The sequence below is a fragment of the Hipposideros armiger genome, unplaced genomic scaffold (assembly GCF_001890085.2).
Source record: "Hipposideros armiger isolate ML-2016 unplaced genomic scaffold, ASM189008v1 scaffold_1, whole genome shotgun sequence".
In the NCBI taxonomy this organism is placed as follows: Eukaryota; Metazoa; Chordata; class Mammalia; order Chiroptera; family Hipposideridae; genus Hipposideros; species Hipposideros armiger.
Window position 1 is genome coordinate 8210878 of NW_017731351.1, and position 25383 is coordinate 8236260.

General features: G+C 38.9%; 1 protein-coding gene across 3 annotated transcripts in view; it reads right to left on the reverse strand.

Moving 5' to 3' along the window:
* Nucleotides 1-25383, reverse strand: part of USP53 (ubiquitin specific peptidase 53) — a 46361-nt gene that overhangs the window by 12006 nt on the left and 8972 nt on the right. For 2 of the 3 annotated variants that reach the window (XM_019623673.1, XM_019623739.1), the window contains 13 exons: nucleotides 21873-22546; nucleotides 19716-19808; nucleotides 16124-16258; nucleotides 14739-14852; nucleotides 14579-14661; nucleotides 12284-12389; nucleotides 11526-11672; nucleotides 10328-10477; nucleotides 5479-5641; nucleotides 4841-4993; nucleotides 2994-3140; nucleotides 819-1557; nucleotides 16-92 (listed from right to left, as the gene is read on the reverse strand). In XM_019623673.1, coding sequence (XP_019479218.1) covers nucleotides 16-92; nucleotides 819-1557; nucleotides 2994-3140; nucleotides 4841-4993; nucleotides 5479-5641; nucleotides 10328-10477; nucleotides 11526-11672; nucleotides 12284-12389; nucleotides 14579-14661; nucleotides 14739-14852; nucleotides 16124-16258; nucleotides 19716-19808; nucleotides 21873-22016 — 2251 coding nt within the window. In that variant the 5' untranslated portion in view covers nucleotides 22017-22546. The remainder of the gene's footprint in view (nucleotides 1-15; nucleotides 93-818; nucleotides 1558-2993; nucleotides 3141-4840; nucleotides 4994-5478; nucleotides 5642-10327; nucleotides 10478-11525; nucleotides 11673-12283; nucleotides 12390-14578; nucleotides 14662-14738; nucleotides 14853-16123; nucleotides 16259-19715; nucleotides 19809-21872; nucleotides 22547-25383) is intronic. The other variant, XM_019623807.1, reaches the window with a different exon arrangement.

Here is a 25383-nt window from a genome sequence, read left to right on the forward strand (position 1 = left end):
AGATGAAAACTTTACCTTCTAAGTGGTTTTTGCTCTGTTGAGAGGTACTGTTCACACGTTCTATATTTAGGTTGCTTGTCTTAATCTGGTCACTAGAAAACAAAACCAAACACACACCAGACACATCAGCTATCGTGGATTATTATTTTAAGAAAAAGAAAGGAAATAACATTTGTTAAAGAATTATTACAAGCCGTGTGCTGTTCTAGGGGCTGAATGCACATTACTTAATTTATATCTCATGACGACACTTAGAAGTAGTTATTATCCCCATTTTACGACAGGAGATTAAGGCTCTGAAAGTCAAATTAATGTGCACAATAATTAAAATGCAAGCCTACCTGGTTACAAAGTCCTGATCTTTCTGCTACCCTAAGCTATTCCTTTCCAAGAAGTGTGATGAAATCACTCTGACAAATAAAAAAGTTTCCCTGATTATTTTAATAAAACATGAGATGGGATAATGAGCATTAAATAGACTGAAGAATTAAACAATCTGCTTAATGAATGAGAAGCAATCAATGTAAACCTAAGCTTTAAAACCTGTAGTGCATATCAAGGGTCTTCAGTGCCAACAATGATAATGCATTTCTATACTTTCAAATTTCCTAAAAATAAGCAGTTTTTTTTTTTTTGAATCAGGAAATTACTATTAAAAATAGAAATTTGAAACATCAAATAACCTACAATATCCTGGATTTCTTTACTCTGAACTCAAGCTCTTTCCATTACACTTAACTGACCCCAAACTTTGAAAATTAACTGAAGAAAAAGGTGGGGTGGCGGCGTGTGGGTCCCTCATGTCACCTGTGTGTTACCTGAAGGGGGCTGCGTCTTTACCACCACCGAGCTCCATCACGGCGCCATTACCATCAATACCAGGGGAGTCTAAACTGGCGGACCCATTACTGACATGGTCGCTGCTTTCATAGCCAGACTCAGTCCTTTGCATCTGCCAGTTGTCACCATGAACTTGAGCCTCTCTGACGCCTTTATTTTTCTCTGCTCCTTTTCCATTACATTCAAGGGAACTCCTGCTGCCTATTTCCTGCTTCATTTCGTCTTCATATATAGTCATTAAGCATTTTTGCTTCGGATTCTCTTTTGGCCAATTGTTAAAACCCTGGTCTTTGCCGCATTTAGCCTTGTTACTGATATGGGATTTATGTCTTGGGCTGTGCTGTCCTTTCTCACTTTCATTAAAAATACTATCGACATTTAATGTCTCTCTCATAGGTTTCCAACCTCGGTTCCGGCTTTTACCACTGCCATTACAGCTGCTTCCTTTATCCCTAGAATCTTGGCTGCTGTCAGTATCATATCCGGTCCCAATGTCACTCTTAAGTTTGCCAATTATTTTCTCTCCTGGCACAAGAATCTGGGGTTTGCTTGAACTTGGTGTCTGCAGAGAAGCTCGACTCTGATGGGCACTTTGGTCATGTTTAGATGGTCCCCGCCCCTGACTGTGATATAGATGTGGATTGCCATATTGTCTGAAGCCATTGGGGGTAGGAGGTGATCCAGACTTGAAATGTAGAAGATCTTCATCAACCAAATCTTTAAAAATAAACAAGTAAATAAGGATATAAATGAACTACTCTTCAGAGCCACTTTCTAGTCACAAGCCAAATACTTTGCTTGAGAAGAAATGTTACACAGTAATAGGTAAGTGATAATTATAAGTATTTAAATTATATCACACAGTGTTTTGAAATTAAAAAGTGCTTTTTCACTTTTATGCTTAATGAGAGGCATTTATGAAATAAATGGTTACAACTTGATTTTTTAAAATAATCTCTAAAGTTGATTATAAGATAATCAAAGCGGTTTTAACCCTACCAGACCGCTGTACTGATTTTTCGGTAATTTCTAATCATATCTTATCTAATCATATCTGTGTTGTGTGCATGGAAAAGCACTCCAGGTACAACAAGCAAAATCCTGGAGTGCCTTACAAAGACAATCCATGCAGGAAGGTGAAGAGCAACATCTGGTGCTCACTTTGCAAGAAGCACCTCTGTGTGAAACAAGGCTCATCCTGCTGGGTGGATTGGCACACAAAGGTGGAATACTGGCGCTAGATGAAAGGTAGACCTATTTTCTACAATGTCTCCAAGTTCCATCTTATTCTAACCACTTGTTCGCATGTAACTAACATTTTTCTATATCATGTTGGTTTTTTCTCTTTAACGCTCAGGAGCCCAGGTACAGGGGACAGTTAGGTTCAGGGCCTCAGGTCTGGTAGGGTTAAAAAACAGTATTCTATCTCACTCATAATTAATGAAAATCATAAAAATAAAAATATTTTCCACCTCTTACACTGGTAGAGATTTAAAAATATGTTAAACCCACTGCTTCTTGGAGTGTGAGGACACAAGTCCAAAGCCTGCTGGTGGGAGAGCAGACATGTTGAGTCTGTAGGAGCGCAGCTGAGCCCCATCTAGCAAATGAGAAGTAAACACACCCTAACCCAGCAATTCCGACAGCATCTGCTGCTACGGCTTGTCACACAAAGTGCACAGAGGGAGATGTGAAAGGATGGCAGCCGCAGAATTCTTAGTGCAATTCTAACGTCTAGCAGTCTCGGTTAAACTATGGTCTGTCCATAAAGAGGTGGGCATGAGGCCGCAAAGCGTAAGACAGGCTCCTGATGAACCGGAAGCTAGTAATGGGACCAGACAGGTCAGGTTGCGGGAAAAGAAGCGTTTTCACCTAACTTTAGAACTTTCCTTATTAGTTGAATGCACCATATGGGTGAATTGAATTGACAATTATAAGTTAAAACAGCAAAACAAGTATTCCAGGCTACCATGAAATCAGAATGAGGAGAATTTTACATTTATAGATTTAATAGGTATGTTAAAGATATATAATATATAAATACATATAATAAATATATTTTAAATTAAATTAAATTAGAATTATAATATTTGGTTTTAAAATAAGATTTTAGTAGCCCCTTTTCAAATAAATTCTATAAGCTCTTAACTCACCTCTGTGTCGACCCAAATCTCTTCGTTGTCCCCTCTCCAAATCTTTCCTTTGTGAGGAAAGTAAGTTTTTCTGTTCAACGGCTTTTAGAGCACATTCTCTGGAAATATCTTTTATTTTTTCCCTTTGATCATTGTGACTTAGCTTACCTGTAAAAGAAACCATTCTTAGGATAATGATGCAGACCCTTTTTTTCTAATTGTTCAATAAAAGTACAACTGAACTGTATAAAATATTTAAGACGCTATATATTAAAAAGCAAATACAATAAAGTACACAATGAACCCATTTTCTTGCTTAACTAAGAAACCTCAGTGTGATTTATCCCAACACTGGGGGTGCATGCTATCTTTTAAAATTTCTTGTAAAGTTCCTAAAACGAGTGTAAAGGGAACAGAGACCTTCTATTTAAATAATAAGAGCTCAGGGCTGGCCGAGTGGCTCAGTTGGTTAGGAGTTGGCTTGGGAGCTTGAGCTCTGAGCAGCAGGGCTGCCAGTTTGGTTCCCACATGGGCCAGTGACGCTGTGCCCTCTACAGCTAAGATGGTGAAGAACAGCTCGACCTGGAGCTGGGCTGCCGTGAGTTGCTGGCGACGGCGTAGGCTGCAGTGGGGCTGGCCGGCAGCTGGCGTGCACTACCATGAGTGGCCGGCAGCCAGCGTGAGCTGCCAGCAGCCAGCAAGAACTGCCGTGATGGCCGGCGACACATCTGCCTCACCCGGGAAGAGCGCAATGATAATATGAACATGGGCCAGTGAAGGGCCGTCCTCCACAACTAGACTGAAGAACAAAAGGACAGCAACTTGTCTGTTCCCCTTCCCCCATTCCCCAATAAAAATCTTTTAAAAAAAATAACAAGAGCTCAAGATCACTGAGTAGTCGCTATGTGTCAGGCACTATTCTAAGTGTCTTTTAACTCATTTTGTTCTTGGAAGTGAGTACAATTAATGTGTCCATATTGGATTAGGAAACAGAAGTTAAAACTTGCCCAAGTTCACTTAACTTTTAATGTACTGTAAAACCAGGATGATAGACCCAAGTTATCTGGTTTCAATATTTGTGTTCTTTAATACATACACAGTTTCTGGACTTAAAAACAGGTGTCTTTTGGAAAAACAGATGGCTTAATCTAAGAGTACCAATGGCATCAGGGGGAAAAAGTATAGTACTATTAAGAATTTTTTAAAGCATTTATTGCAATTCTTTGTTGATGATAATTGTTAATTCTGAATCTTAGCACCCTTGATTATGAGTTATTTTTATTATTTAATTAATATATTTAAAAGTTGCTTAAAAATCATCCTGTACATCCACCCAGTTAAGAGTTTTAAGTCACAGCACTTGGTTTGTGAAAATTAAAGTTGTAGGATGACAATAACAAGAGACAGTTGAATAAATATGAGGTTAAGAATAAACTACAATAGTAACTTTGAACTACTGCTGCATTTACTAAAAGTAAATTTAATTTTAGCATATGAGCTACATTATTAACTCATGCTTTTCCTCTCCAAGTTAATAGCTAACACCTTGAAGGAAAGGCCACATACAGATTCTTTTTTTTTTGGTTATACTCCAGGTTACCTCCAGCCTACTACAGCTCAGAATGCATGGGGAAACTGGAACACAGGTCAAGTCAAATAGTTCCGATAAAACTACAGGTCTCAGAGAAATGCATAAATCAAAAGACAAAATTTTGTTATCTACTTGTTATTGTCTCGTTGCCAAGGAAAGCTAGCTATGCCCCCTCCTTTTGTGTGGTCCTCACCAGGAATTACAGATTCCCGTCAGTGAGGAAAGCGGGAGGGTGGCTACTCAGGGACAATGGGAGAGTGACAATTGAAACACATACCTGGTCCTCTACCACTGCTTGTTTGAATGTGGCTCCGACTAAATGATGAAATATTAGCTGTTTGAAATTTCTGATTTTCTCTCTGTTTTGCCTGATCACCAAATCCATTTTCTTTTGAATTATCTGACTTATAAATTAAGGGCTTTTCACATCCTTAAAAAGACAAACAGAAATGTATCATCCCTCTTCTCTTCCCGCTAGAAGAGATATTTAAAACACCTTTTCAGACATTTTTAATACAGACAAAACTACTTAAAAACTCAGAGGTCTGACATCTTTTAAGGATTTCGACGTGTTCTGTAGTGCACTCAAGAATGGCCTCGCTGCTTTGGACTTTCCCATTGTATACCAACTCAGTTTAAATCTCAATTTTTACTGCAAGAAAGAGCTACGGGCCAAGTCCCCCCTCCTGTAGCTGTGACCACAGTGGTGGGTGGCTCCTGGGGCTGAGGCTATTACAGAGGAAAGGTGTCTGGATAAAGATTAACTCCGAGTTCTGGAATTTTCCCGAACTCCACCTTACTGAAACTACATTTGAGGTTAGCCTCAACATTCATGTCCTATGCAGTGTATTGTTATTCATACTGTGGCTGTGACCATAGAAAAACACTAAAAGGAATTTTTAGAAAAAGAATTACCCATATTCTCTGCAACGGATTTATGCTGTGACCAGTTGACGACCTGCCTGAGAGCATCTTCAGTAGAAACGGCCGTGCCATCGGGGTTTGCGTAGAACAGGAGCAGGGGCTGGAAGTGGCATCGGATGCACTTGGAGACCACATCTTTCCACCTGGTTCCAACCTTTTAAAGAACCACAATGAGTAGAAACAAAGCAAACCTGTACTCAATGTGTTACACAAAAGGGCAGACACTGGATGAATGTGCATATCAAAACATTTTAGACACTCAAATGCTAGCAGTTCAACCGTTCATCATATTATATGATTAATTTTATTTTATCTATTGGGTTGTCAGAAAAGTCATCATGCATTTTTGCAATGAAAAACATAGAAAAAACACGTCATGACTTTTCCGACAACCCAATAGTAACTAGTCTAAATAAAAATCTTTAAACATTATCATTAAAAAATTGATGGGCAAAGTTATACACTTTATATATCAAGGTTTAGATTATCAAATTTTAAAGAAGATTTTCACACACATGGTTGACTGACTTTTGACAAAGATTTCAAGATAATTTAATGGGAAAATAAATGATGCTGGAACAACTGGATGGCCATATGAAAAAATGAACATTCACAGAATTACACATAAAGCACAAAAATTAACTCAGAATGAATCATGCAAAATCCATAAATCTTATAAAGAAAACAAAAGAGAAAATCTTAACCGTGGGGAAGATAAAATTTTCTTAGATAGGACATCTAACAAACCATAAAAGAAGAAAAAAATTATAAAATGGGCTTTATCAAAATGAATTCACTTCTGCTCTTTGAATGACATCATTAATGAAAACAAACAAACATACCCAAGCCACACTCATCTAATAAAGAACTTGTGTGCAGAATGAAGAATTCCTACAACTCATTAATAAAAAAATGGGCAAAACATTTGAACAGACACGTCCACGAAAAGATGTAAGAATGGCCAATAAGCACATAAAAAGATACTCAAAACATTACTAATCATAAAGAAAGTAAATATTAAAACCACAGCGAGATAACATCATACATGTACTGGAACCAGGGCTGAAATTAAAAAGACCACCGACATGGCGTGCTGCTGAGACCGTGGGGCGGCAGCTAACTCAATACTTGTGCACTGCTGTGAGGAGCGTAAGCTGGTGCAGTCACTTCGGAGATTAACTTGCCAGTCCCCCATAAGCTTAACATACACTTACCATACAACCCAGAAAATCTCACTTCTGGATATTATTATTATCTAAGAGCAATGGAAAAAAACATGTCCACACAAAGACTGTTCATATCTCAACAGGTGAATGGAGAAATTGTTATATAGAGCTACACAGTGGAACACAATAAAAATGAAGCACTGATAAACTCAACATGAATGACTCTTAAAAGCCATCATGCTTAGCAAAGGAAGCCAGTCACAGAGCAATATATACTGTAAGGGGCCATTCACAGGAAGCTGTACAAGGAGCAAAATGAATCTATAGTGACCTCTGTGGTTTCTGGGGGCCCAATGTGGGTTGGGGGATTGGCGGATGTTTCTGAGGTGATGAAAATGTTCTATATAATGATTGTGGAGGTTACACTGGTGCATATACAACTGTTGAGACTTAAACTATATACTTAAAAAATGCGTGCATTTTAATGTTTGTAAATTATACTTCTATAAAGTTGATTTAAAAACAAAATAAAACCAGCCAAACAAAAAACAAAGCATTCTAGAATGCTGGCTTTTGCAGGGAACAAAGGGCCTTCTGAAAAGTCCCCAGGAGCTTTATCAAACTACACATATTTATCTGTTTACCCTCCTTACCTGGTACACTGAGATATTTGAGAAATTAGAATACTTTGAAAGCAAAATAAACATAAAACTCATAGGGTGACTATACACCCAGTTCTTCCTTCAAATTTTGGCAATTTAAACTATGTGGACTCAAAGTGGGAGTTCTAAGATGGTGCTACATACGCACTCAAGATGGAAAGTCGTAACCAACTGCTACAGCAAAGTACTAAGTAATGCAAGTGAAGAGCTGCTTTTAGACGATAAATACCAGAACATTTTCACTGGCTTTACTGAGCATATTTCCATGAAACAAAACCACCCAGTTATAGTGTGCAAGTCAATGAGTTCTGACAAATGTAAACCTCACCCCAAAACTTCCCTGCTCCCCCTTCCAAGTGCCTGGAAACCAACCATCTACTTTCTGTCATATTGTTTTTTACTTTTCTGGGTTTTCTGTAAGTGGGATCAGAGTAGTTGGCTGCTTATGTCTCCTTCTTTCCTTTAGCATAGTTTCTGTTGCATTTATCAGCTGTTCGCTCCTTTTTGTGGATGAGTATCCCATCCCATCGTATGGTCATAGCACAGCTCCTTTATCCATCCCCGTTGGACATTCGGGTTTTTTCCAGCTTTGGTTACTGTCAATAAAACTATTGTGAACATTCAAGTGCAAGTTTTGTGTGGACCTGTCTTCCAAGGAGTGGGCCTGCTAGATCGTATGGTAAGTACATATGCAAACAGAGAAGAAGCCGACAGACGTTTTCTAAAGTGACTGTTCGGTTTTGCATTTCCACCGGCCTGAGTCAGAGGTCCAGCTGCCCCACAGCTCTGGTGGGGCCAGTCTTTTCTATTTTCACCATGCTAACATGTGTCATGGAATCACACTGTGAATTGAAAGGGTATTTCTTTTGTGCCTACTCAGGTATTTAGTATCATTTCAAGGCCATTCATAGATCTTCCTTGGTGAACTGTCCAAATCTTTTGCCCATTTTTAAATTGATTCATCTTTTTATTATTGAGTTGTGAGAGTTATTTATGCATTGTGGGTAGAGCCTTTATTAGATACATGCTTGACAACTATTTTCTCCCGTCCATGGCTTGCCTTTCATTTTCCTAACAGTGTCATACCGAAGAGCAGGTTTTGATGAAGTCCAGTTTATTGGTTATTTTTATGGTTCATGTTTGTTGACTGTTCTCTAATCTCTCTCTCTGTCTAAACAGCAGTTTTAACATTCTTGTCTGGTATTACCATTTCTATCATTTATTTGTCCTTTTTTTTTTTTTTTTAGAGTAATTTAGTATCAGAGCAGGCCTGGGTCTGACTTTGGAGGTCATGTCACTTTCGAGGTGACCATGAAGCTCCTGAGAGACTACAACGTGTGTTCCATTTCCGTGCCCTGCTTCTGCATGCTGGTACCACGTGACTGGACTAGATGCAGTGGTGGAGCGCGTCTGCTTTTGTTAATGCTCCTTCAGGGCAGGGGTCCTATTTTCCTGCTTCTTTGCATATGTGGTAATTTTGTATTGCGTGCTACTTTGAAGTGGCATATTGAAATTGTATTGCATTTTACATTTTGAGGGTTGAGTTTTCTAGTGTCCTTTAAAAGTATTGGCCTTTGCGTCCGATGTCAGGGCCTGAGCATCTTCAGTCTAAGGGTAACTCAGACGCACTGTTCAGGTGACGGTCCCTGAGACCTCCACGAGATGCCCCGCATGTCACACACCCTTCCACTCTCGCTACCCTATGTGAGTTTGGGGAAGTGTCTGGCCTCCTGTTTCCCAGTGGCTCTGCCCTCACCTTGGCCGATCTACCTGCATGTGGCAGATCCCTATTCAGCAAAGATGAAAGGGGACCCCTCTGCCAATCCCCAGAACCTTCCTTGCTGCAGCTTTCTTTCTGGTAGCCTGTCAAGCAGATTTGGCCATGTTGGCCTTGCTGAGCTCCAGCATCAGTTTTCTCAACTCAGTGAGGCGACTGGGCTCGGCCTGGGTTCCCCTCCATGTCCCACATCCGGGAAACTACCTCTGGGCAGGAAGCAGGGATAACTGTGGGGCTAATCTCGTGTGTTTCCCTTTTTTCTGACCAACTGCCTGCTGTCCAGTGCCTGAAAAAGTTGTTTCATCTACTCGGCTTTCAGATTTTTAATATAGGAAGGGCTATTTCCATAGCAGTTAACCCTTCATGGGTGGAATCAGAAGTCCAATAAATACCAAATACTTGAAATGTTGTTGACTTAGAAAACAGTAGTGCTTATAAATGGCCTTTCATTATATATTAAAAGTAAATGGAATTTACATCATTTGCTTGTAACAATGAGATAATTTTGTTTTATCTCATTTTAATTTGTTTTTTTAGTTTACCGCTAAATACTAGGGTTCTCAAAGCCAATAAGCCTGAAAACAGCATAGACAAGATCAAGAATTTTCAACTGAGGCTAAGTCTGACTGTCCGATAGAACTTCAGAAAAATTCAGATACCTACACCCTGCACCAGTGAATCAACCATTCAAGAGTCCAGGCAGATGTGTTTTCTAAAAGGCTCCTAAGGTGACTGTGGTACTTACTCCTTATTAAGAACTGTTACTCACCAGTTTTCCATATATTATTATAATGTTTGAGTAAATAACTTACCAAAAAATGTAACAGATATACCTAATTCCAAATACCACAAACACAATTTGAAGACAGTCATAATAAAAACAAAAAAACGAGCATATTTTCATCACTAGTTATACAATGCAGTTGTAAATCATCCATAAGGAAATAACACATATAGCAACTAAGTTATCAGACAGAGGGCATACATAGAGGTCCCTGACAGTTACATATTTGTATAGTAACATTCATTAGTCACCTTTTTATTATTCAGAAATGGACTGGCTTAAAAGGTGGCTTCAAAAATAAACCAGATTTCAAGAATAAAAAGAAGTGTGAACTTAATGATGCTATTAGTTTATATAAGTATTTGCATATAATGATTTTATATAATTATATATTTATTCCTAAAAAGTAAAAATCACAATAATTATTCCAGTTCATGAAAGTGTCACTTACCTCTTTCACATTCGCATCATCAAAAAATACCCATTTGGAGCTCTTGGTGTGGAACGCAAAGGCACAATAATGTCGGCTGCTGTAGCAGATCAGACCAACAAGGTGAAGTTCACTATTTTTGGCATTTTCATCAGTAACCCTATAAAAAAGCTGTTTAAAAAATTAATAATGTACATTTAATATTGCATCCTTTAAAAAAATGAATCATTTGATTGCCATGTATTTGACTTTCTATAAGAAATATTTCTCATGCACACTACCCCAATCCAGTATTATATTTTATGAAGACACCACTGACATTGCACGGTTAACAGAATTACTTCTTTTAACTAGTCTTTAAGAAACATTTACTCCAATAACATGAACTGTGATTTGGCTCAGTAATAGAGTACCTGCAATAACACAGAAGTGACACTTGACATACATAAACTCAAAATGTGAGATAAATCACATATTTTCTGATAATTCTTGATTGAATCACATATTTGAAAAAACATTAAAAACATCTAAAAGTTGAATTGTAACATTAACCAATTCAAACTATATTAAGATGGTAATGAGCAAATAAAGGTATCAGTGCTATAGATAGATTTCAAATCTTAAACCTTTCCAAGTTAATATTTATGATTATCTCCCTCTCTCTCTCTCTCTCTCTCTCTCTCTCTCTCTCTCTCTCTCTCTCACATACACACAGACACACACACCATCATCATCATCATCCTAGAGCAGCGGTTCTCAACCTTCCTAATGCCGCGACCCCTTAATACAGTTTCTCATGTTCTGGTGACCCCCAACCATAAAATTATTTTCGTTGCTACTCTATAACTGTAATTTTGCTACTGTTACGAATCGTAATGTAAATATCTTTTTGTTTTCCGATGGTCTTAGGCGACCCCTGTGAAAGGGTTGTTTGACCCCCAAAGGGGTTGCGACCCACAGGTTGAGAACCGCTGTGACCTAGAGTGACCTGGATACAGCATGAGGAAGTTTAGTTTATAACTGAAAGCCATTCCCAGCCTTATGAAGGAAAGGCATTCCAGTCAGTCTGGTTTGGTTAACTTTTATCAGAGTTACGTCTGAATATTATTTCCTTTAAAAGGCAAATTCAGTTCTGAAAACCAGAGTGTGTTATAATAGACAGAGATGATTCAGAAGAATTTATAAATAAAAGGGAAGAGAATGAAAGCAGCTGCGATACCCCAGGGAGGTGAAGGTGTGTTGCTAGGTTCCGAACAACATCTTCGGTCAAGTCAGAATGCTCAGAATCCCAGACTAGACCGATTGTCACAATCTCTGGGCAATTCATTAAAACACGGCGGATTTTTATTTTTTGGCCACAGTTACTCTAAAGAAAAATACAAAAGGCACGTTTTGAAATTGTTGAAACAGATGTGTCACAGGGTAGCACCTTATACAGTTTGTATTATGCAATAACAGTCTTAAGATGTAGTGGAAATTTATTTACTCAGCATACTAAAATGGACTTCAAACAAACTGTCTTAATTATTAATTAAACACAAAGTTTATTTTAAATCAAAGTACTTTTCTTTAGTATTTTTGTAAATCTGTTAAAACAAGAATTCAATCTAAAAATAAATCAGAACTACAACCTCTGAAGTCATTAATAGTATTACATGAGAAAAGAACGATACCATTTGTAATATCTACTTAAAAGAAAAATAAAAAACTAACTTTGTCTTTAGTCAAATGATAGATTTCAGAACTTTAAAAAAATTAATCAGCTTATGTTACCTTAAATCCTTCACAAAGTTAAGTTTTTAAGAAATGGTGATGAGATATATAGCTCACATGGTATAGTTACCTAAAATAATTTTGAAAAAATAAATTCTTAAAATTAATTCCATACCTAATTAGGATTTCCATAATAATTTCTGGATGTCTATTTTCAAACTTACAAACCCAGAACTATACTAATATTTTCCAAATTATACTTACAGGACATTTCCGATAGTCGTCAGTTGTATTTGCTGCTTGCAGCAATTCTGCAAACATTTCAGGCTTAAAACGTTCATGCCTTTCCATCATTCTTTCAACTTCATTGCTACAAAAGAAAAAAGCAGTCCCCAATCTGGCTTATGAGCTTCAAAAAGATCGGATAAATTATGCATGAAAAATATTAAGTTACCAATATATGTATGATCACTTTTTCTGTCTTAAAATATGATTTTGTCTAAAAACTTAACCATAAATTTCTATAAAGTGCAAAAGCATATTTGGCAGGTCAAGATAAAGATTAGGTCAAAAATAGAATAAAATAACACAAAATTATACCAACTGTTTGGAAATACATGAACAAGGTAAGATGCTTCATCTGAAGTCAAATATTTCTTGTACATTATTACTTAAATTATTCCATAAACTACTAAGGGACTTGATTGTAAACGTGGGCCTGACAAGCACAACAAATTGTAGGAAAAGCTTCCTCTCTGGCCTAAAGCCCCTAGAAACACTTATCATTTTCAGCTAAGTGAAGGGCCCTTCGCAGATTAAAGCAGGCTTCATAAGCAAAGCCCCTTAGCCAGGCTGGGCCTTCTGTTCCTGTCCGGAATGCTAATCATTAGAGCCTAGACAGGGTATCTGGGCTCTTTCTTATTCAACCTCCCCTAGAGTCAAAATTTTACATGTCAAAGCATTAAGTATCTTTAAACAACTATTACATTTACAAAAAGAAAAGTAACTTAAACTCAGGTACCCTTACTACTAGATGCTCTGGTCTAAGTAATGTAACTGTCCTGGAGCTGGGTCTTTTACCATATGGTCTAAATACCATACAATACCAAGTAACTACCAAAAATGGCCCTTCTTCTAAAGCACTTCACGAGCATACTAGAAAGCACTAAAGCTGACAGGCGCATCCGAACTGCACGGAATAGCTGTACGGAATTCACAGCATCGGAGCAGTGCTTGACCAGACAAATAGAGAATTCGAAATGAAACCACACCTGGGTTTCAATTTTAGTTTGTCTGTTTACCAGATCAACCTTATTAAATCTATTTCTTCATCAACAAAAGAGTGTTTTTGTTAAATGTGACAATTTACTTAAAGCCTAGACCACAGTAAAAGCATTCAATAATTGGTATTTAATACTAAAAACCAATGAACTGAGACTATTAGAATTCAAAGCTGAGCTCCTGCAGTTTGTGGTGTGGGCCAGGGAGGCTGACGGAGGGGGCTCTGCCTCACTGCGGAAGAGGTGGCCTCGGAGCTTGTCACTGACCCAAGGGTTCATGCAGACAGAGCTTTACAGTTCGAATTTGTGCAGTCACTCCTTGTTCAAACACCATCCTACTTTTCATACAAAGTTAAAAAATGAGGCTACAATTAACTGAAGTTTAGGAAATGTTTCTCCAAACCAATATTCTCCAAATCTGTGTATATAAGAAAGATACTAAACACACTCAAATAACCAAATTATTATTCAATAATCTTTAAGGAATAAAGTGCTATATCCAAAAAAGCTGGGAAGTTTAATACACAATGAAATGGATGAGCACAGGATATTCACATTGCACATGATAAAAATATTGGTAGCATTTAGTAACTAACTGCTGTATTGACATATTCTGAATGAGAATAATAGATCACGTTTTGCTTTTGTATTAAAATATCTGCAAACACTTATGATAATGTTATTCAACGTTTATCAAAATCAAATATTTATACTCTCCAATGCCTGTTAGAAAGTGTTCAAATAATTCTAATTAGGTGAAGTGTGGGCTCGTTTCTGGGTCCCTAACTAGCTAATGTTTCCCGGGGAAGGAGAGTACGGCGAGTTTAACTTCAGGTGACTGCTGAGGCCTTAAATGCAATAAACCTAACGGAAGATTAGTTTCACTTTTTCTTTCTTTTCTGCCTACCCTTAGATTCCATCACCATGAAGGGACACAGTGGCACTGCCAGGACACGTGGCTACTACAAAGTTAACGCCTTCGCAAAAATGAAGAAATCGTGGGCAGTTCTTTTTACCATTGCACTTGTCATTTTAAGCTCTCCTTCACAGTTCCAAAAGCTTGCTATAAATACAAATATACATGAATTGACTAATATTTTGTACATGTCATTTAGCTAACTCAGAAATATCCAGCTGAGACAAACACCGATGGTAGCATATTTGTTAGTCCCAGACAGAGAGCAAGACATTCATGTATGTTATGGTTTTCTAAACTCAATGCTCAGGGTCTTAAATGTGCTCTTACATCTTTGGTAAAGGAGCTTTAACAGGCTCTTACCACAGGGCTGTTGTCGAAATGTACCGCACAAATTCCGTGAAAGGCAAAGGGTCTGATGATGCACCACAGCTGCGACATACACACTGCGGGGAAAACATGCGTTTAATTTCCCGGCTATAAACGTAACTACAAGGTGTCCTAAGAGGGGGAGCTGCCTCACCTGCTCGTACAGAGTCATAGCAAACTTTTGGTGAGTGACACAGGACTTGGCCGTGCACATGTCTGCGTCTCTGCTTGGCACGATGTGGAAATGAATCCTCTCCAATATATTTTCCTAGTTTAAAAATCAGAAGACAGATGAGTTGCGAATCTGGCAGAGGACACTTGAAAGTACAACTCTTTTTAACTTTACAAATTTAAAAACCTTTTTAAGATTTTTCACTGCGTTCAACTTAGGAGGGCCATGCATATTGTCAGCTTTTCAGCTTTCCTCTTTAATTGACACAAATGTTCAATTATTCACCTTTTGTAGTATTAGCTTTTAAAAAATTTAATGAAAGAAATATAACGTAACATATGGTTTTAATAAAGATTTTTAAAATGAACTCTTGATGTGCTGTGGTAAAAAGGAGGATTATTTGTTAAAGCAAAGGCTGTAAAAACAGGATTTAAAAGACACGTTTGAGGAACAGAATGTAATCGTCTCACTAGGAGGGAAAACTCTGGAGGAAGCAAAGAGAGAAAGCTGGAGTTTAGCTGTAGGGGCCTCAGGCGTCAGGAGAGAGCCTGGAACCGAATCACAGAAATATCTGAAGAGCAAGCATTACTCTCAAGAGAATTATATAGATCTGGTGGCCATTAGAAAACAGGCTGTAAGGCTGAAAGGAAGCTAGTGAGGAGATGTAAATCATGCTGAGAGTAGAGGCCTAAGCCAGGAACAAGTGGTGATGGGGAACTAATACGGCAAGGAACACCTTAAAGGGCTTCTGATGGAAGAGCTACAGAATTTGCTGAATAGACACAAGGCTAAGAGGAGACATGGTTACGTCTTAAACACGGGTGGCGCCTGCATCGTGGAAACACTGACTAACCACATGAACATTCTGGAAGGGGTCCAGGGCCCGTTACAGATCACAGGAAGGCCCCACTCACTAATGTGGAGGTGAGAGCGTAGAACGGGTATCGCAGGCAGTGAGCCAGCTGGGGCGGGGGTGTCAGAGGTGCTGCCCTAAGGGCCGCCCACCAAGAACCTCTCGTCCCAGTTACTCATCTCCCAGAAGCTACAGTGGCCCTGAGCAGGCGACACTGACTCCATGATGGAGTGTAACTGAATACACCTGTGGCTCCGACAAATAAATGTGAAAATGTTCTAGGAGCCTAACACTCAACAAAAATCAGAGCAGCACAAATCATCAAAACCAAAAGTCCACAAAACAGAGGGCCTTCAACCAGCTTTGACAGAGGGGCCCGAGCTGGATCCCGAGATGGAGCAGGTCGGATCCTTTTCCACTGCTCTCAATTTAGGTTCTGTCTGTCTCCCAATCTGCCCAGTTAAGGGGTGCAAACCAGTGTCCAGCCTAAGGGGCAGGCCCGCCCGGTCCTTACGAAGCACTCCGCGGCGTCGTCCATGAGGCCCAGCTGGAACCTCTGCTCGTCCCGGAAGCTCTCGGCCAGGGCGTGCCTGATGTTATCCGAGGGAAGGGCTTTTTCCCGGCTGTGCTGGAACTGCGCAAATATTGTCTGGGAATCAACAAGAACAGCCGGGAGCTTAATGTCAACGGTTACAAAATAATTTCATTACGACATGGTGAAACTCCAATCACTACACTCAGGAACTAATACAAAACAGTCTCTTGCTCTAAAATTCCATATGAAAACGAATTCTACTTATCAGTCGTGTACAAACGGTTGCAACAGCCTCTAAATCAAATGTCAGTGTGGGTGAGAATGAAATGTGTGGAGTCCTCAGGCCTGACTAAGCCTGAGCTGGGATGGGGTGGAGGGTAGGGGGGCGCCATTTTTAAACTGTTCCCCAGCTGATTTTGATACAGGTTTATGGAAGAGTTTTGAGATAAGATGCTTTAAATCTAAAATTATACTCTAGGAATTAAAATTATGTTAATCAAAAATAAACATCTACTCACATAAAAATCAGGAACTCAGGAGTCTTAATAAAAAAAAAATTAAAATAGCCTAAATGAGCTTTTAGAATTATTTTTGTTTCTTCTTAAGTAAGCCTCAAAAAATGACAAACTGTTTTAAAAAACAATACTTAGACAACTTCAACAGAGTGCAATTTCCCACTATTATTAAATTTTCTTTTAAAAATGAAACTGTACATTTTGTAAGAGGAACCAGAGAAAAGGTTAATTTTAATTTGTTTAAAAATGTTTGCTTTCAAGTTATCGGTTTTCCTCACTTTGAGAATTATCTCTATCCTAAGCCTAAGAAACTGTGGAAGCATCATTCAGGGACCTATTATTACAGGTGTTAATCTGTTTTTTCTATTTTCCTTATTGAATTTAAGCAAGAAAAACTTTTTAATAAGTTCCAGTTTTACAACAATCATCTTAAGTGAGGGAAAGTAGGGAAAAGGAGGTTTTCAGGGACAACTCACCAAATACAGATGAGTCATATTAAGATCTGTATTAATTAGCTCAAGAGGTATGCCATTTCAAAAAACAAATTTTTAAGATCAACAGATGGCAGGCTACAAAAATATTTCAAAAATCTGTTCCACTACTATAAGTGAATTGCATTTACAAATAAATAAGAAATTTAAAAATAAAGATGCCAAATGATATTAGATATCCAGATATAGCTTTTAAAGCTATAATTACAAATACTAAAAAATGAAAAATATTGTTAGTTGTCATTTCTTACTCCGGCAACTAACTTTTCCAGGTAACATTTAAGAATGTTACTCCTGCACGAGCCTGTCATTCATTCACTTGGCACCCATCTGTTTGTCGATCGCCAGTATATGCAAAGCGTCGTTCTACAGTACAAAGCCAAGATCCTGCCCTCATGGGGCACACATTCTAATTGTACTAATGAAGAGAAGGCGAATAAGTCATTATACACATAGAATGTCAAAATGTGGTAATTCCAACAGAGAAAAATAAAGAAATACAAGAAAGAAACTAAAGGAGAGTGACAGGGATAGAGAAGCTGGGGACAGCAGGGAGAAGGGGCTAACCCTTGACCTGGGGCAGTCAGGGAAGGCCTCGCTGGTGGAAAAACAGCATCTGAGGAGACGCATCATAATAATAATAATAATAGTGATGATGATGATGTTAGCCATGAGGCCATCTGGAAGAAAAGCATTCTAGACAAAAGGAGTAACAATGAAACCACTCAGAGATGGAAGCCAGTTCTGAAAAATTGCAAGAAGGCCAGTTTGGCTAAAGTGGAGAGAGAGAGAGAGAGAGAGAGAGAGAGACAGAGAGAGAGAGACAGAGAGAGAGAGAGAGAGAGAGCGAGCATGTGCGGGCACGCAGGGGGCAGAGGCAGGGGACTGTGTAAGGCTGGAAAAGATTTGGGCTAGGAAATTTAACTGTACTAGTTTCTACAATTAGACAAAATATTCAAAATTTACTGCAAAGTAAATAAAATGTGATACTGTAACAATAATCTTATTTTGCCATGTTCTATAATAGAGAAGCCATGATGATTTATTCAAACAGCCTTTTCAGGAACATAAATCAAAATAAAAACATGAAAATGTCTTTTTGTGTTCGTGTGTGTGTGTGTGTGTGAACAATATTCAAGAGTATAAAATGAAATGTTTATCTCTGAAAATGTGTACATAAAATCTTAAATTGTTGGCCAAAGATTTCAATGACATAAACGAGTTGCTAATTATACTGGACTCCCTGTTTCTGCCTTTGTCTCGTCTATATTCCCATCCAAGCAGCCAAAGGGATCTAGTCCAAACAGTCCATCTAGTTTAAACAGATTATATCATTCCTCCACTCAAAACAATCCCACTTCCTACATCACCAACGAGGAAAAGCCAGGGTCGTCACAAAGGCCGAGAAGGCCCCACAGAATCCGGACTCCTGTTCCACTTATTTAGTACTCCATGACAGAGCACCCCAACACCTAGCTACTAAAAACATTTCCTTTGATGACAGAGCTGCAATTTGGGTGGACGGCGCTATTCTGCTCTACTTGGTGTCATTTGGGAGAGAGGGCACGCTGGGACCTTGAATCATCTCAAGGTCGCTTACTACCATCTAGCAGCTGACGCTAGCTGTTGGTACTGCCAGTCGGCTGGGACCCCTGCTGCAGCTGTGGCCAGCCTCACTGCCTCACAGCATGGCAGCCACTTCCGGGAATGACCACCTGACAGACAGGGCCAGGTGGATGGAGTTTTAGCACGTTTTCTAATCTACCCTCACGTTGATGTCTGCAGCATCATTCCTGCCACATCCTATTTGATGGCAATGAATCGCGAAGGCCAGTCCATATTCAGGGAACTACACTCCACAGTTTGACAGGACGAGTAATAAAGAATCCGCAGCGTGTTCTAATCGCCACTCTGCACCTTACCTCTGAGCTCAGCTCCCACCACCGCCCCTCGCTCACCAAGCTTCCGCACCAGGCTTTCCAGCCTGAAGGCTCTCTTCCACTTTGTCACCTTCCCCAGGTTGTAATTTAAATGTCACTTTCTCAGTGAGGCCTTCCTGGCTACTCAGCTCTAATCCCGTTCCCTGATTTATTTTTCCTCATTTGCAATTATTACCTCTAACTAACATACTTTCTATTTTGCTTACTGATTTTCTCCTCCTCTAAAGAATATAAGCTCCATGAGAACGTTTTGGTTTTTTCAGTTTTGCTCACTGCTGTGTCCTCAGTAACTACAGCAGTGCCCAGAATCCAGCCGCAGTGCAAAAGTATTTGTTAAAATGCATAATTATTTCAAAATAATGAAAAATGCAATGTTCCTAACAATTTTATACCATTTAGAATATTAACTTTAACTGTCCTTATATAAAAGTAGGAAATGAAAACATAAACCTGATTAACTCATACTTTAAGAATTCATCTTCAAAACTCAATCACTTCACAATCAACTTTAATTCTAATACAAATAAGCAAAACAAATATGTCAACTAAACTAAACTATCAAATACAATTCGATTTTTGGAGAGACAATTAATAGTTCTTCAGAACCGTTAAGTTAAAAGGTTACCTTCAATGCACAAAATATGCAGGCATCTCCCTGACAGACATGTCCAGTCAGAACCCGTAAGCTTCTTCGGAATATATCCAGCTGCCATAAAACCTAAGAAATAGTGAGACATGAAGAAAGACTACAGTAAGGCTTTTCTCACTGTGATAAAAGAGATTTAAATGTTTTTAAAACTGCAGAAGGCTAATAACTCCTTTGAATCTCTTGTACATAATCAGACATACACGACCACTAAAACCAATAGCAAATATAAAACTGTTATATACATTGAGTGCATGTATACAGGGCGGATTCAGAAAATATTCCCATTGATTCACATGTAAAAACCACGACAGGCACAGAGTAAGAAGAAACGAATTCCTGGGTAGAGGATTTTACACGCACAGGAAACATGGCGTCCTGAATGGAGGACTTGGCAGACACCTGAAAGAGGAAGTGATTATAATACTTGGAACAAACTGCAATTTAGAAAGGAAATATAATTGGAGTTGAAAACCAGGGTATACCAAATAAGGGCAGTACACAGAGGCAAGAAAAGGGGATGAGCCGAGGCCTGTGGGGTCACTGTGTGCTGACTGAAAGGGGGGCAATCTGTGTGGACACAGCGCTGACACAGCATGGGAGGAGGCCGCAGTTAAAAGGTAACCTGAATTTGTTAGCTGCAATTATCCATTCATCATTTGCTACTAAAAGACAAAAACAAAACAAAACAAATTACTGTAATGGTTTAAGTAAACCAGTCCAATACTTAAAATCATTCTGAGCAATCTGAAATCTAACAATGGGGAGAACTGTGGCTGCCTCGCAGCGTCCTTGTGAAGATTAAATAAGTAATGCTATGGAAAGTGTGTAGAGCAGTGCCCAGGACATAACTGGCAGGCAATGAATGCCAACTACTCGCTGTTCCTGCAATTTATGACAACCGACTATATCTGTAAGTGGAGTCCCCCCAGGAAAGGAGAGACAGAAAAATTTAAAGAAATAATGTCAGAGAGTTTCCAAATTTGATTATAATTATAAACCCACAGATCCAAGATGCTCAATAAACCAAATACAAGAAGCGTGAAGAAAACTATGTCAAATCACAACATAACCAAATTGCTTTAAACTGGGGAAAAAGAGAAAATCTACAAGGCAGCCGAACAAAAAAAGACACATTACATACAGAGGAACAAAGATAAGAATGACAGCAGTTTTTCATTAGAAATAATTCAAGGTAGAATATAGAGGAGCACAATCTTTAAAGTACTGAAAGAGAAAAACTGTCGACTTAGACTGCTTTAATGAGTGAAAATAGATTTCAAAAACAAGATGAAACAGATTTTTCCCCAGACACACAAAAGATGGAAGAATTCATCACCCATAGGCCTGTACTACAAGGAAGGTTAAAAGGGGTCTTCAAGCAGGAGACATGATGCCAGTCGGGAAGCTGGATCTACACAAAGGAGTGACGGGCACCACAAACGGTAACTGCGTAGACGAGGATAAATAGCCTTCGCAGTGAACGTCAGTGGAATGTTCATTTCCTTAAAAAATGCATCCCCATAGGAATACTTCTCCATTTTCTTTACCATGTAAGTGTCATTACTCAGAATTCTCTCTTGTTATAATATGCTTTTCATCTCTCCAAATTGCATGCAGCATGTTGAGAGCCAAACAAAAGAAACAAAGGGAAATGTAAAAAGCAAACTGGAAAATGGGCGACAGGAAAAGACTTGAAATGGCAGAAGCCCGTTCTCTCAGCTTCCTTCACTCTAAAGCATTTCCCAGGCTTTCTGTGTATGATGGTTCCTTGTAGCTGGTGCCACTCAAAAATGACTTTCCTGCATTTCTCACAGCACTTAATGTCAGCGGGGCCCACTAGCCAGGACCAGAGTGGTGACCGCATGGAAGGGTCCCAAAGTCATCATTTTAAACCTAAAGATATTTTTTATATCATAGTAATCATCATATGATTCTGCTGAAAAAAAAAAACCATTTCCATTTGTCATAAAAACCAAAATGCCCAGTCATAATATTTTTGCCATCATTAAAAGTGATAGTAAAAAGTCATTCTAGTCAATAACTTTATTCTCAATTTATAAGCTGAAGAAGTATTAGGAAACAGGACTTCCTGAAAAATCACTTTTGAAAATGTAACAAGAACTGCTGCCTCACCTGCACAGCACTATTAAGAAAGCAGCTGTTCTGTCCGGGCTCGTTCAGCAGGCCTTTCGTAGGCGCCAGGGACAGCATGCTCCCGGGCTGGTAGACCTTCCCCAGGTTGCCACCAGGCTTCCGCAGAAATTTCACCCAGGCCATTGCCAAGCAACTCTGTTTGCATTAAAGCTACGAATTATATATTTATGTGATAGTTCTGATGATAAAATGAACGGTATCTTGAATTGTCCGCTTGAATTCACTGCAGTCTATTACAATAACATACGTTTTCAGGTCCATATCTCTGCTGATGCTGTGAATTTTGAGAGCTTTGTCAAGTAAAAACACGGCCCATAAACATTAAGTTCTAAAAGCTAAAGAATGAAGGGTATTTTCAACAAGGCCTTAAAGATTTTTATATGTGTTAAATTTTATGAGAGTTGCAGAGTTTAAGATGAAAAAAATTTTCTTTTAAACTGCTACAAATAATGTCGATGAACAAATCATTTTCTTTAATGCACAAGCCATTTGTCTCGACAATGTAAAAAAGATGGAGAGTTGGCATCTGGCATGATTCCTTTGGTCACCTCCTCTCCCTATGGTCTTTTAATAAGAAAGAAGGTTGTCTCTCTCCCGGGTGAAGATATTAAAGCTGACACCATCTTTCATATCCACGTGACCTCAAAGCAAATCTACAAGAAAAAAGAGAAATGTTTAAGGTAAAGGCTAATCAAGAAAATCCCTGCTTTGCTTTTTAGACACAAACATTGAATATATATTTAACACAGTGAATATGTAACCATAAAAGAATTAGAACTAATGTTCTAAAATACGAAAATATGAAAGTTCATCATTAACTTTTTAAAAATATCAGTGTGACATCAAACACTACAGAAAACAAATGGATGGTTGCCTTTGGGAGGGGAGTGAAGGGGTGTGCGGAAAAGGTGAAGGGATTAAGAGGTACAAACTTCCAGTTATAAACTAAGTCACGTGAGGGAATGTACAGCATAGGGAATATATTCAATAATATCATAAAACCTTTGTATGGTGGCAAATGGGTACTGGCTTAACGTGGCGATCACTTATAAGGTATACAAATGTCGAGGGGCTGGCCGAGTGGCTCAGTTGGTTAAGAGCTTGCTCAAGAGTGCAAGCTCTGAGCAATAGCGGTTCGATTCCCGGCCTGAGCTGAGCTGCTGCTGAGCTGCCAACATGTGGCAGGATGGCTCAGATAAAAAAAAAAAAGGTATACAAATGTCAAAACACTATGTTGTACAACTGAGAATAATATGATATTGTATGTCAAGTATAATTTAAAATAAAAATAGAATATTTTTGCACATTGAAAACAAGTAAGTAGGTGATAGAGATTATTTGGTTCCACTTGTAAAGAGAATCGAATCTGCACAATACCAAGCCTGGTTTAAAGCACTGCTAAGTTTCAAAAATATTTCTGTAGGTGTTACCATGCTACATCATTTTAAAACTAATGAAATCTAGTGTAAAATAAGAATTTTCAGCTTTAATGTAAATCAAAGAGGTTAAACTTCTCAAACAATGTCAAATAAATTTAAATGTGAAAATAAAAAACAAACAAAAAAATCACCACCTACTTTCATAAATGGAGTCATAAGGAAAATATTCTACAGAAAACTAAAATTAAATTAGTTTTCAGGTAGTATTTTGAAAAATACGAACTTTGCTGTCAACATTAAATTGCTTTGTTTATTAAAGCAAATGCATATGCAGAGATTAGACTGCTATATATCTTACACAGAGCCGTATCATTTTCCTAAAAAACAAACAAATCAAATTTTATGTAAATTGATATGCATTAAGACTCAGAAAAAAACATTAAATTGATAAACAAATCTTACAGTAAATTTCCACATCAGTTACAAATACAGGCTCCTGATTAAAAGGTGTTTATCAAGTATTAGTAACAAATTTGTTTAAACAATTAAATTTCCTTCCAGCATTCATTCATTCGACAACATATGTTGAGCCATGCACTGTGCCAGGCACTGGAACTACTGTTATAATGAGGAAAGACCGACAATAATACAATGAATGATAAACTGTAGCGTGTACTAGAAGAGTTATGTGCTGAGGGCTAACAGAAAGTGCAAGAAAAGGGCTGAACAAGTGTATACAGTTGACCCCGGAACTACTCGGGTTTGAACTGCATGGTTCACTCACACGCAGATTTGTTTTAATAAATTTACGGCTCTCTGTATTCCTGGGTTTCGCATCCATGATTCAACCAACCGCAGATCTAAAACAGTAATTTGATCCGTGGTTGGGAATCTGGATGGGTCAACTGTCCGCATTGTTCTACCCCATTTTATGGAAGGGGCTTGAGCATCCACGGATTTTGGTATCTGTGGGGGTCCTGGAACCAATCCCCCATGGACACCAAGGGACTGTAGTTCAATTTGAGGGAGTCAAAAGTCATACACGGATATTTGACCTCAGGAAGGGGGTTGACATCCCTAACCTCTGCATCGCTTAAGGGTCAACTGTACAATGTGAGATGGTTTGCCCTTTTAAATAGGAATCACGGAAAGTCTAATCGAGAAAGTTACCACTGCATGAAGATTTGAAGGAGGTGAAGGTGCCACCTTCCTGCCAGAGTGAACAGCCTGCTTGACATGTTGGAAGGATAGTAAGAAGATGCTGGCAAGAGAAATGTGAACAGAGAGGGGAGCAAATGAAAAGGGAGGGTGGAAAAGAGAGAGACCTCGCAGGGCCTCAAAGCCCTTTGTAAAGACTTCGGCTTTAACTCTGGGTGAAAGTCATTGAGTTTCATTTGCACAGCACAAAAAGATGAGAGATGGAACGGCTCAGGTCAGGTCAGTACCACTGATCAAACACCTTCTAAGGCAGCAAAGCACTGAGCAATAAAGAAGGAAAGCATCAGTCTAAAGAATTAAAGTCAGGAGGCTTTTGTCTCCAGCCCCACATATTAGAACATCACCTATTAGCTGCTTGGTTATAGACAATCCTTGTCATCTCTGATTCATAACTTCTTCATCTATAAAATGGGGGTAAAAATACTGGCCCTGATTACCATAAGTTAAATGTTATAAAACACTATATTATGGGGCCGGCCGAGGGGCTCAGCTGGTTAAGAGTTAGCTTAACAGCGAGAGCTCTGAGCAACAGGGCCACTGGTTTGATTCCCACATGGACCAGTGACGCAGCGCCCAAGCTGAGCTGCTGCTGAGCTGCCAACAGGTGGCAGGATGGCTCAGCTGGTGTAACAAGACTGCCTGTTCGATGGCGGACTACACCCGCCCACAGCTAAGACAACTCGGCATCTTGGGCTGAGCTGTCGCCCAGATGGCTCACTGGATAGAGGGTGCTCTTAACAACAGGCTGCTGGTTCTACTCCCGTATGGGATGGTGGCTACGCCCACCTGCAACTAAGATTGGACTCGGCACCTTGAGTTTAGAGGCCATGAGCTGCTGATGGGAAGCCAGATGGCGACTGGCGCCCTCCACAACGAAGACTGAAGAACAACAA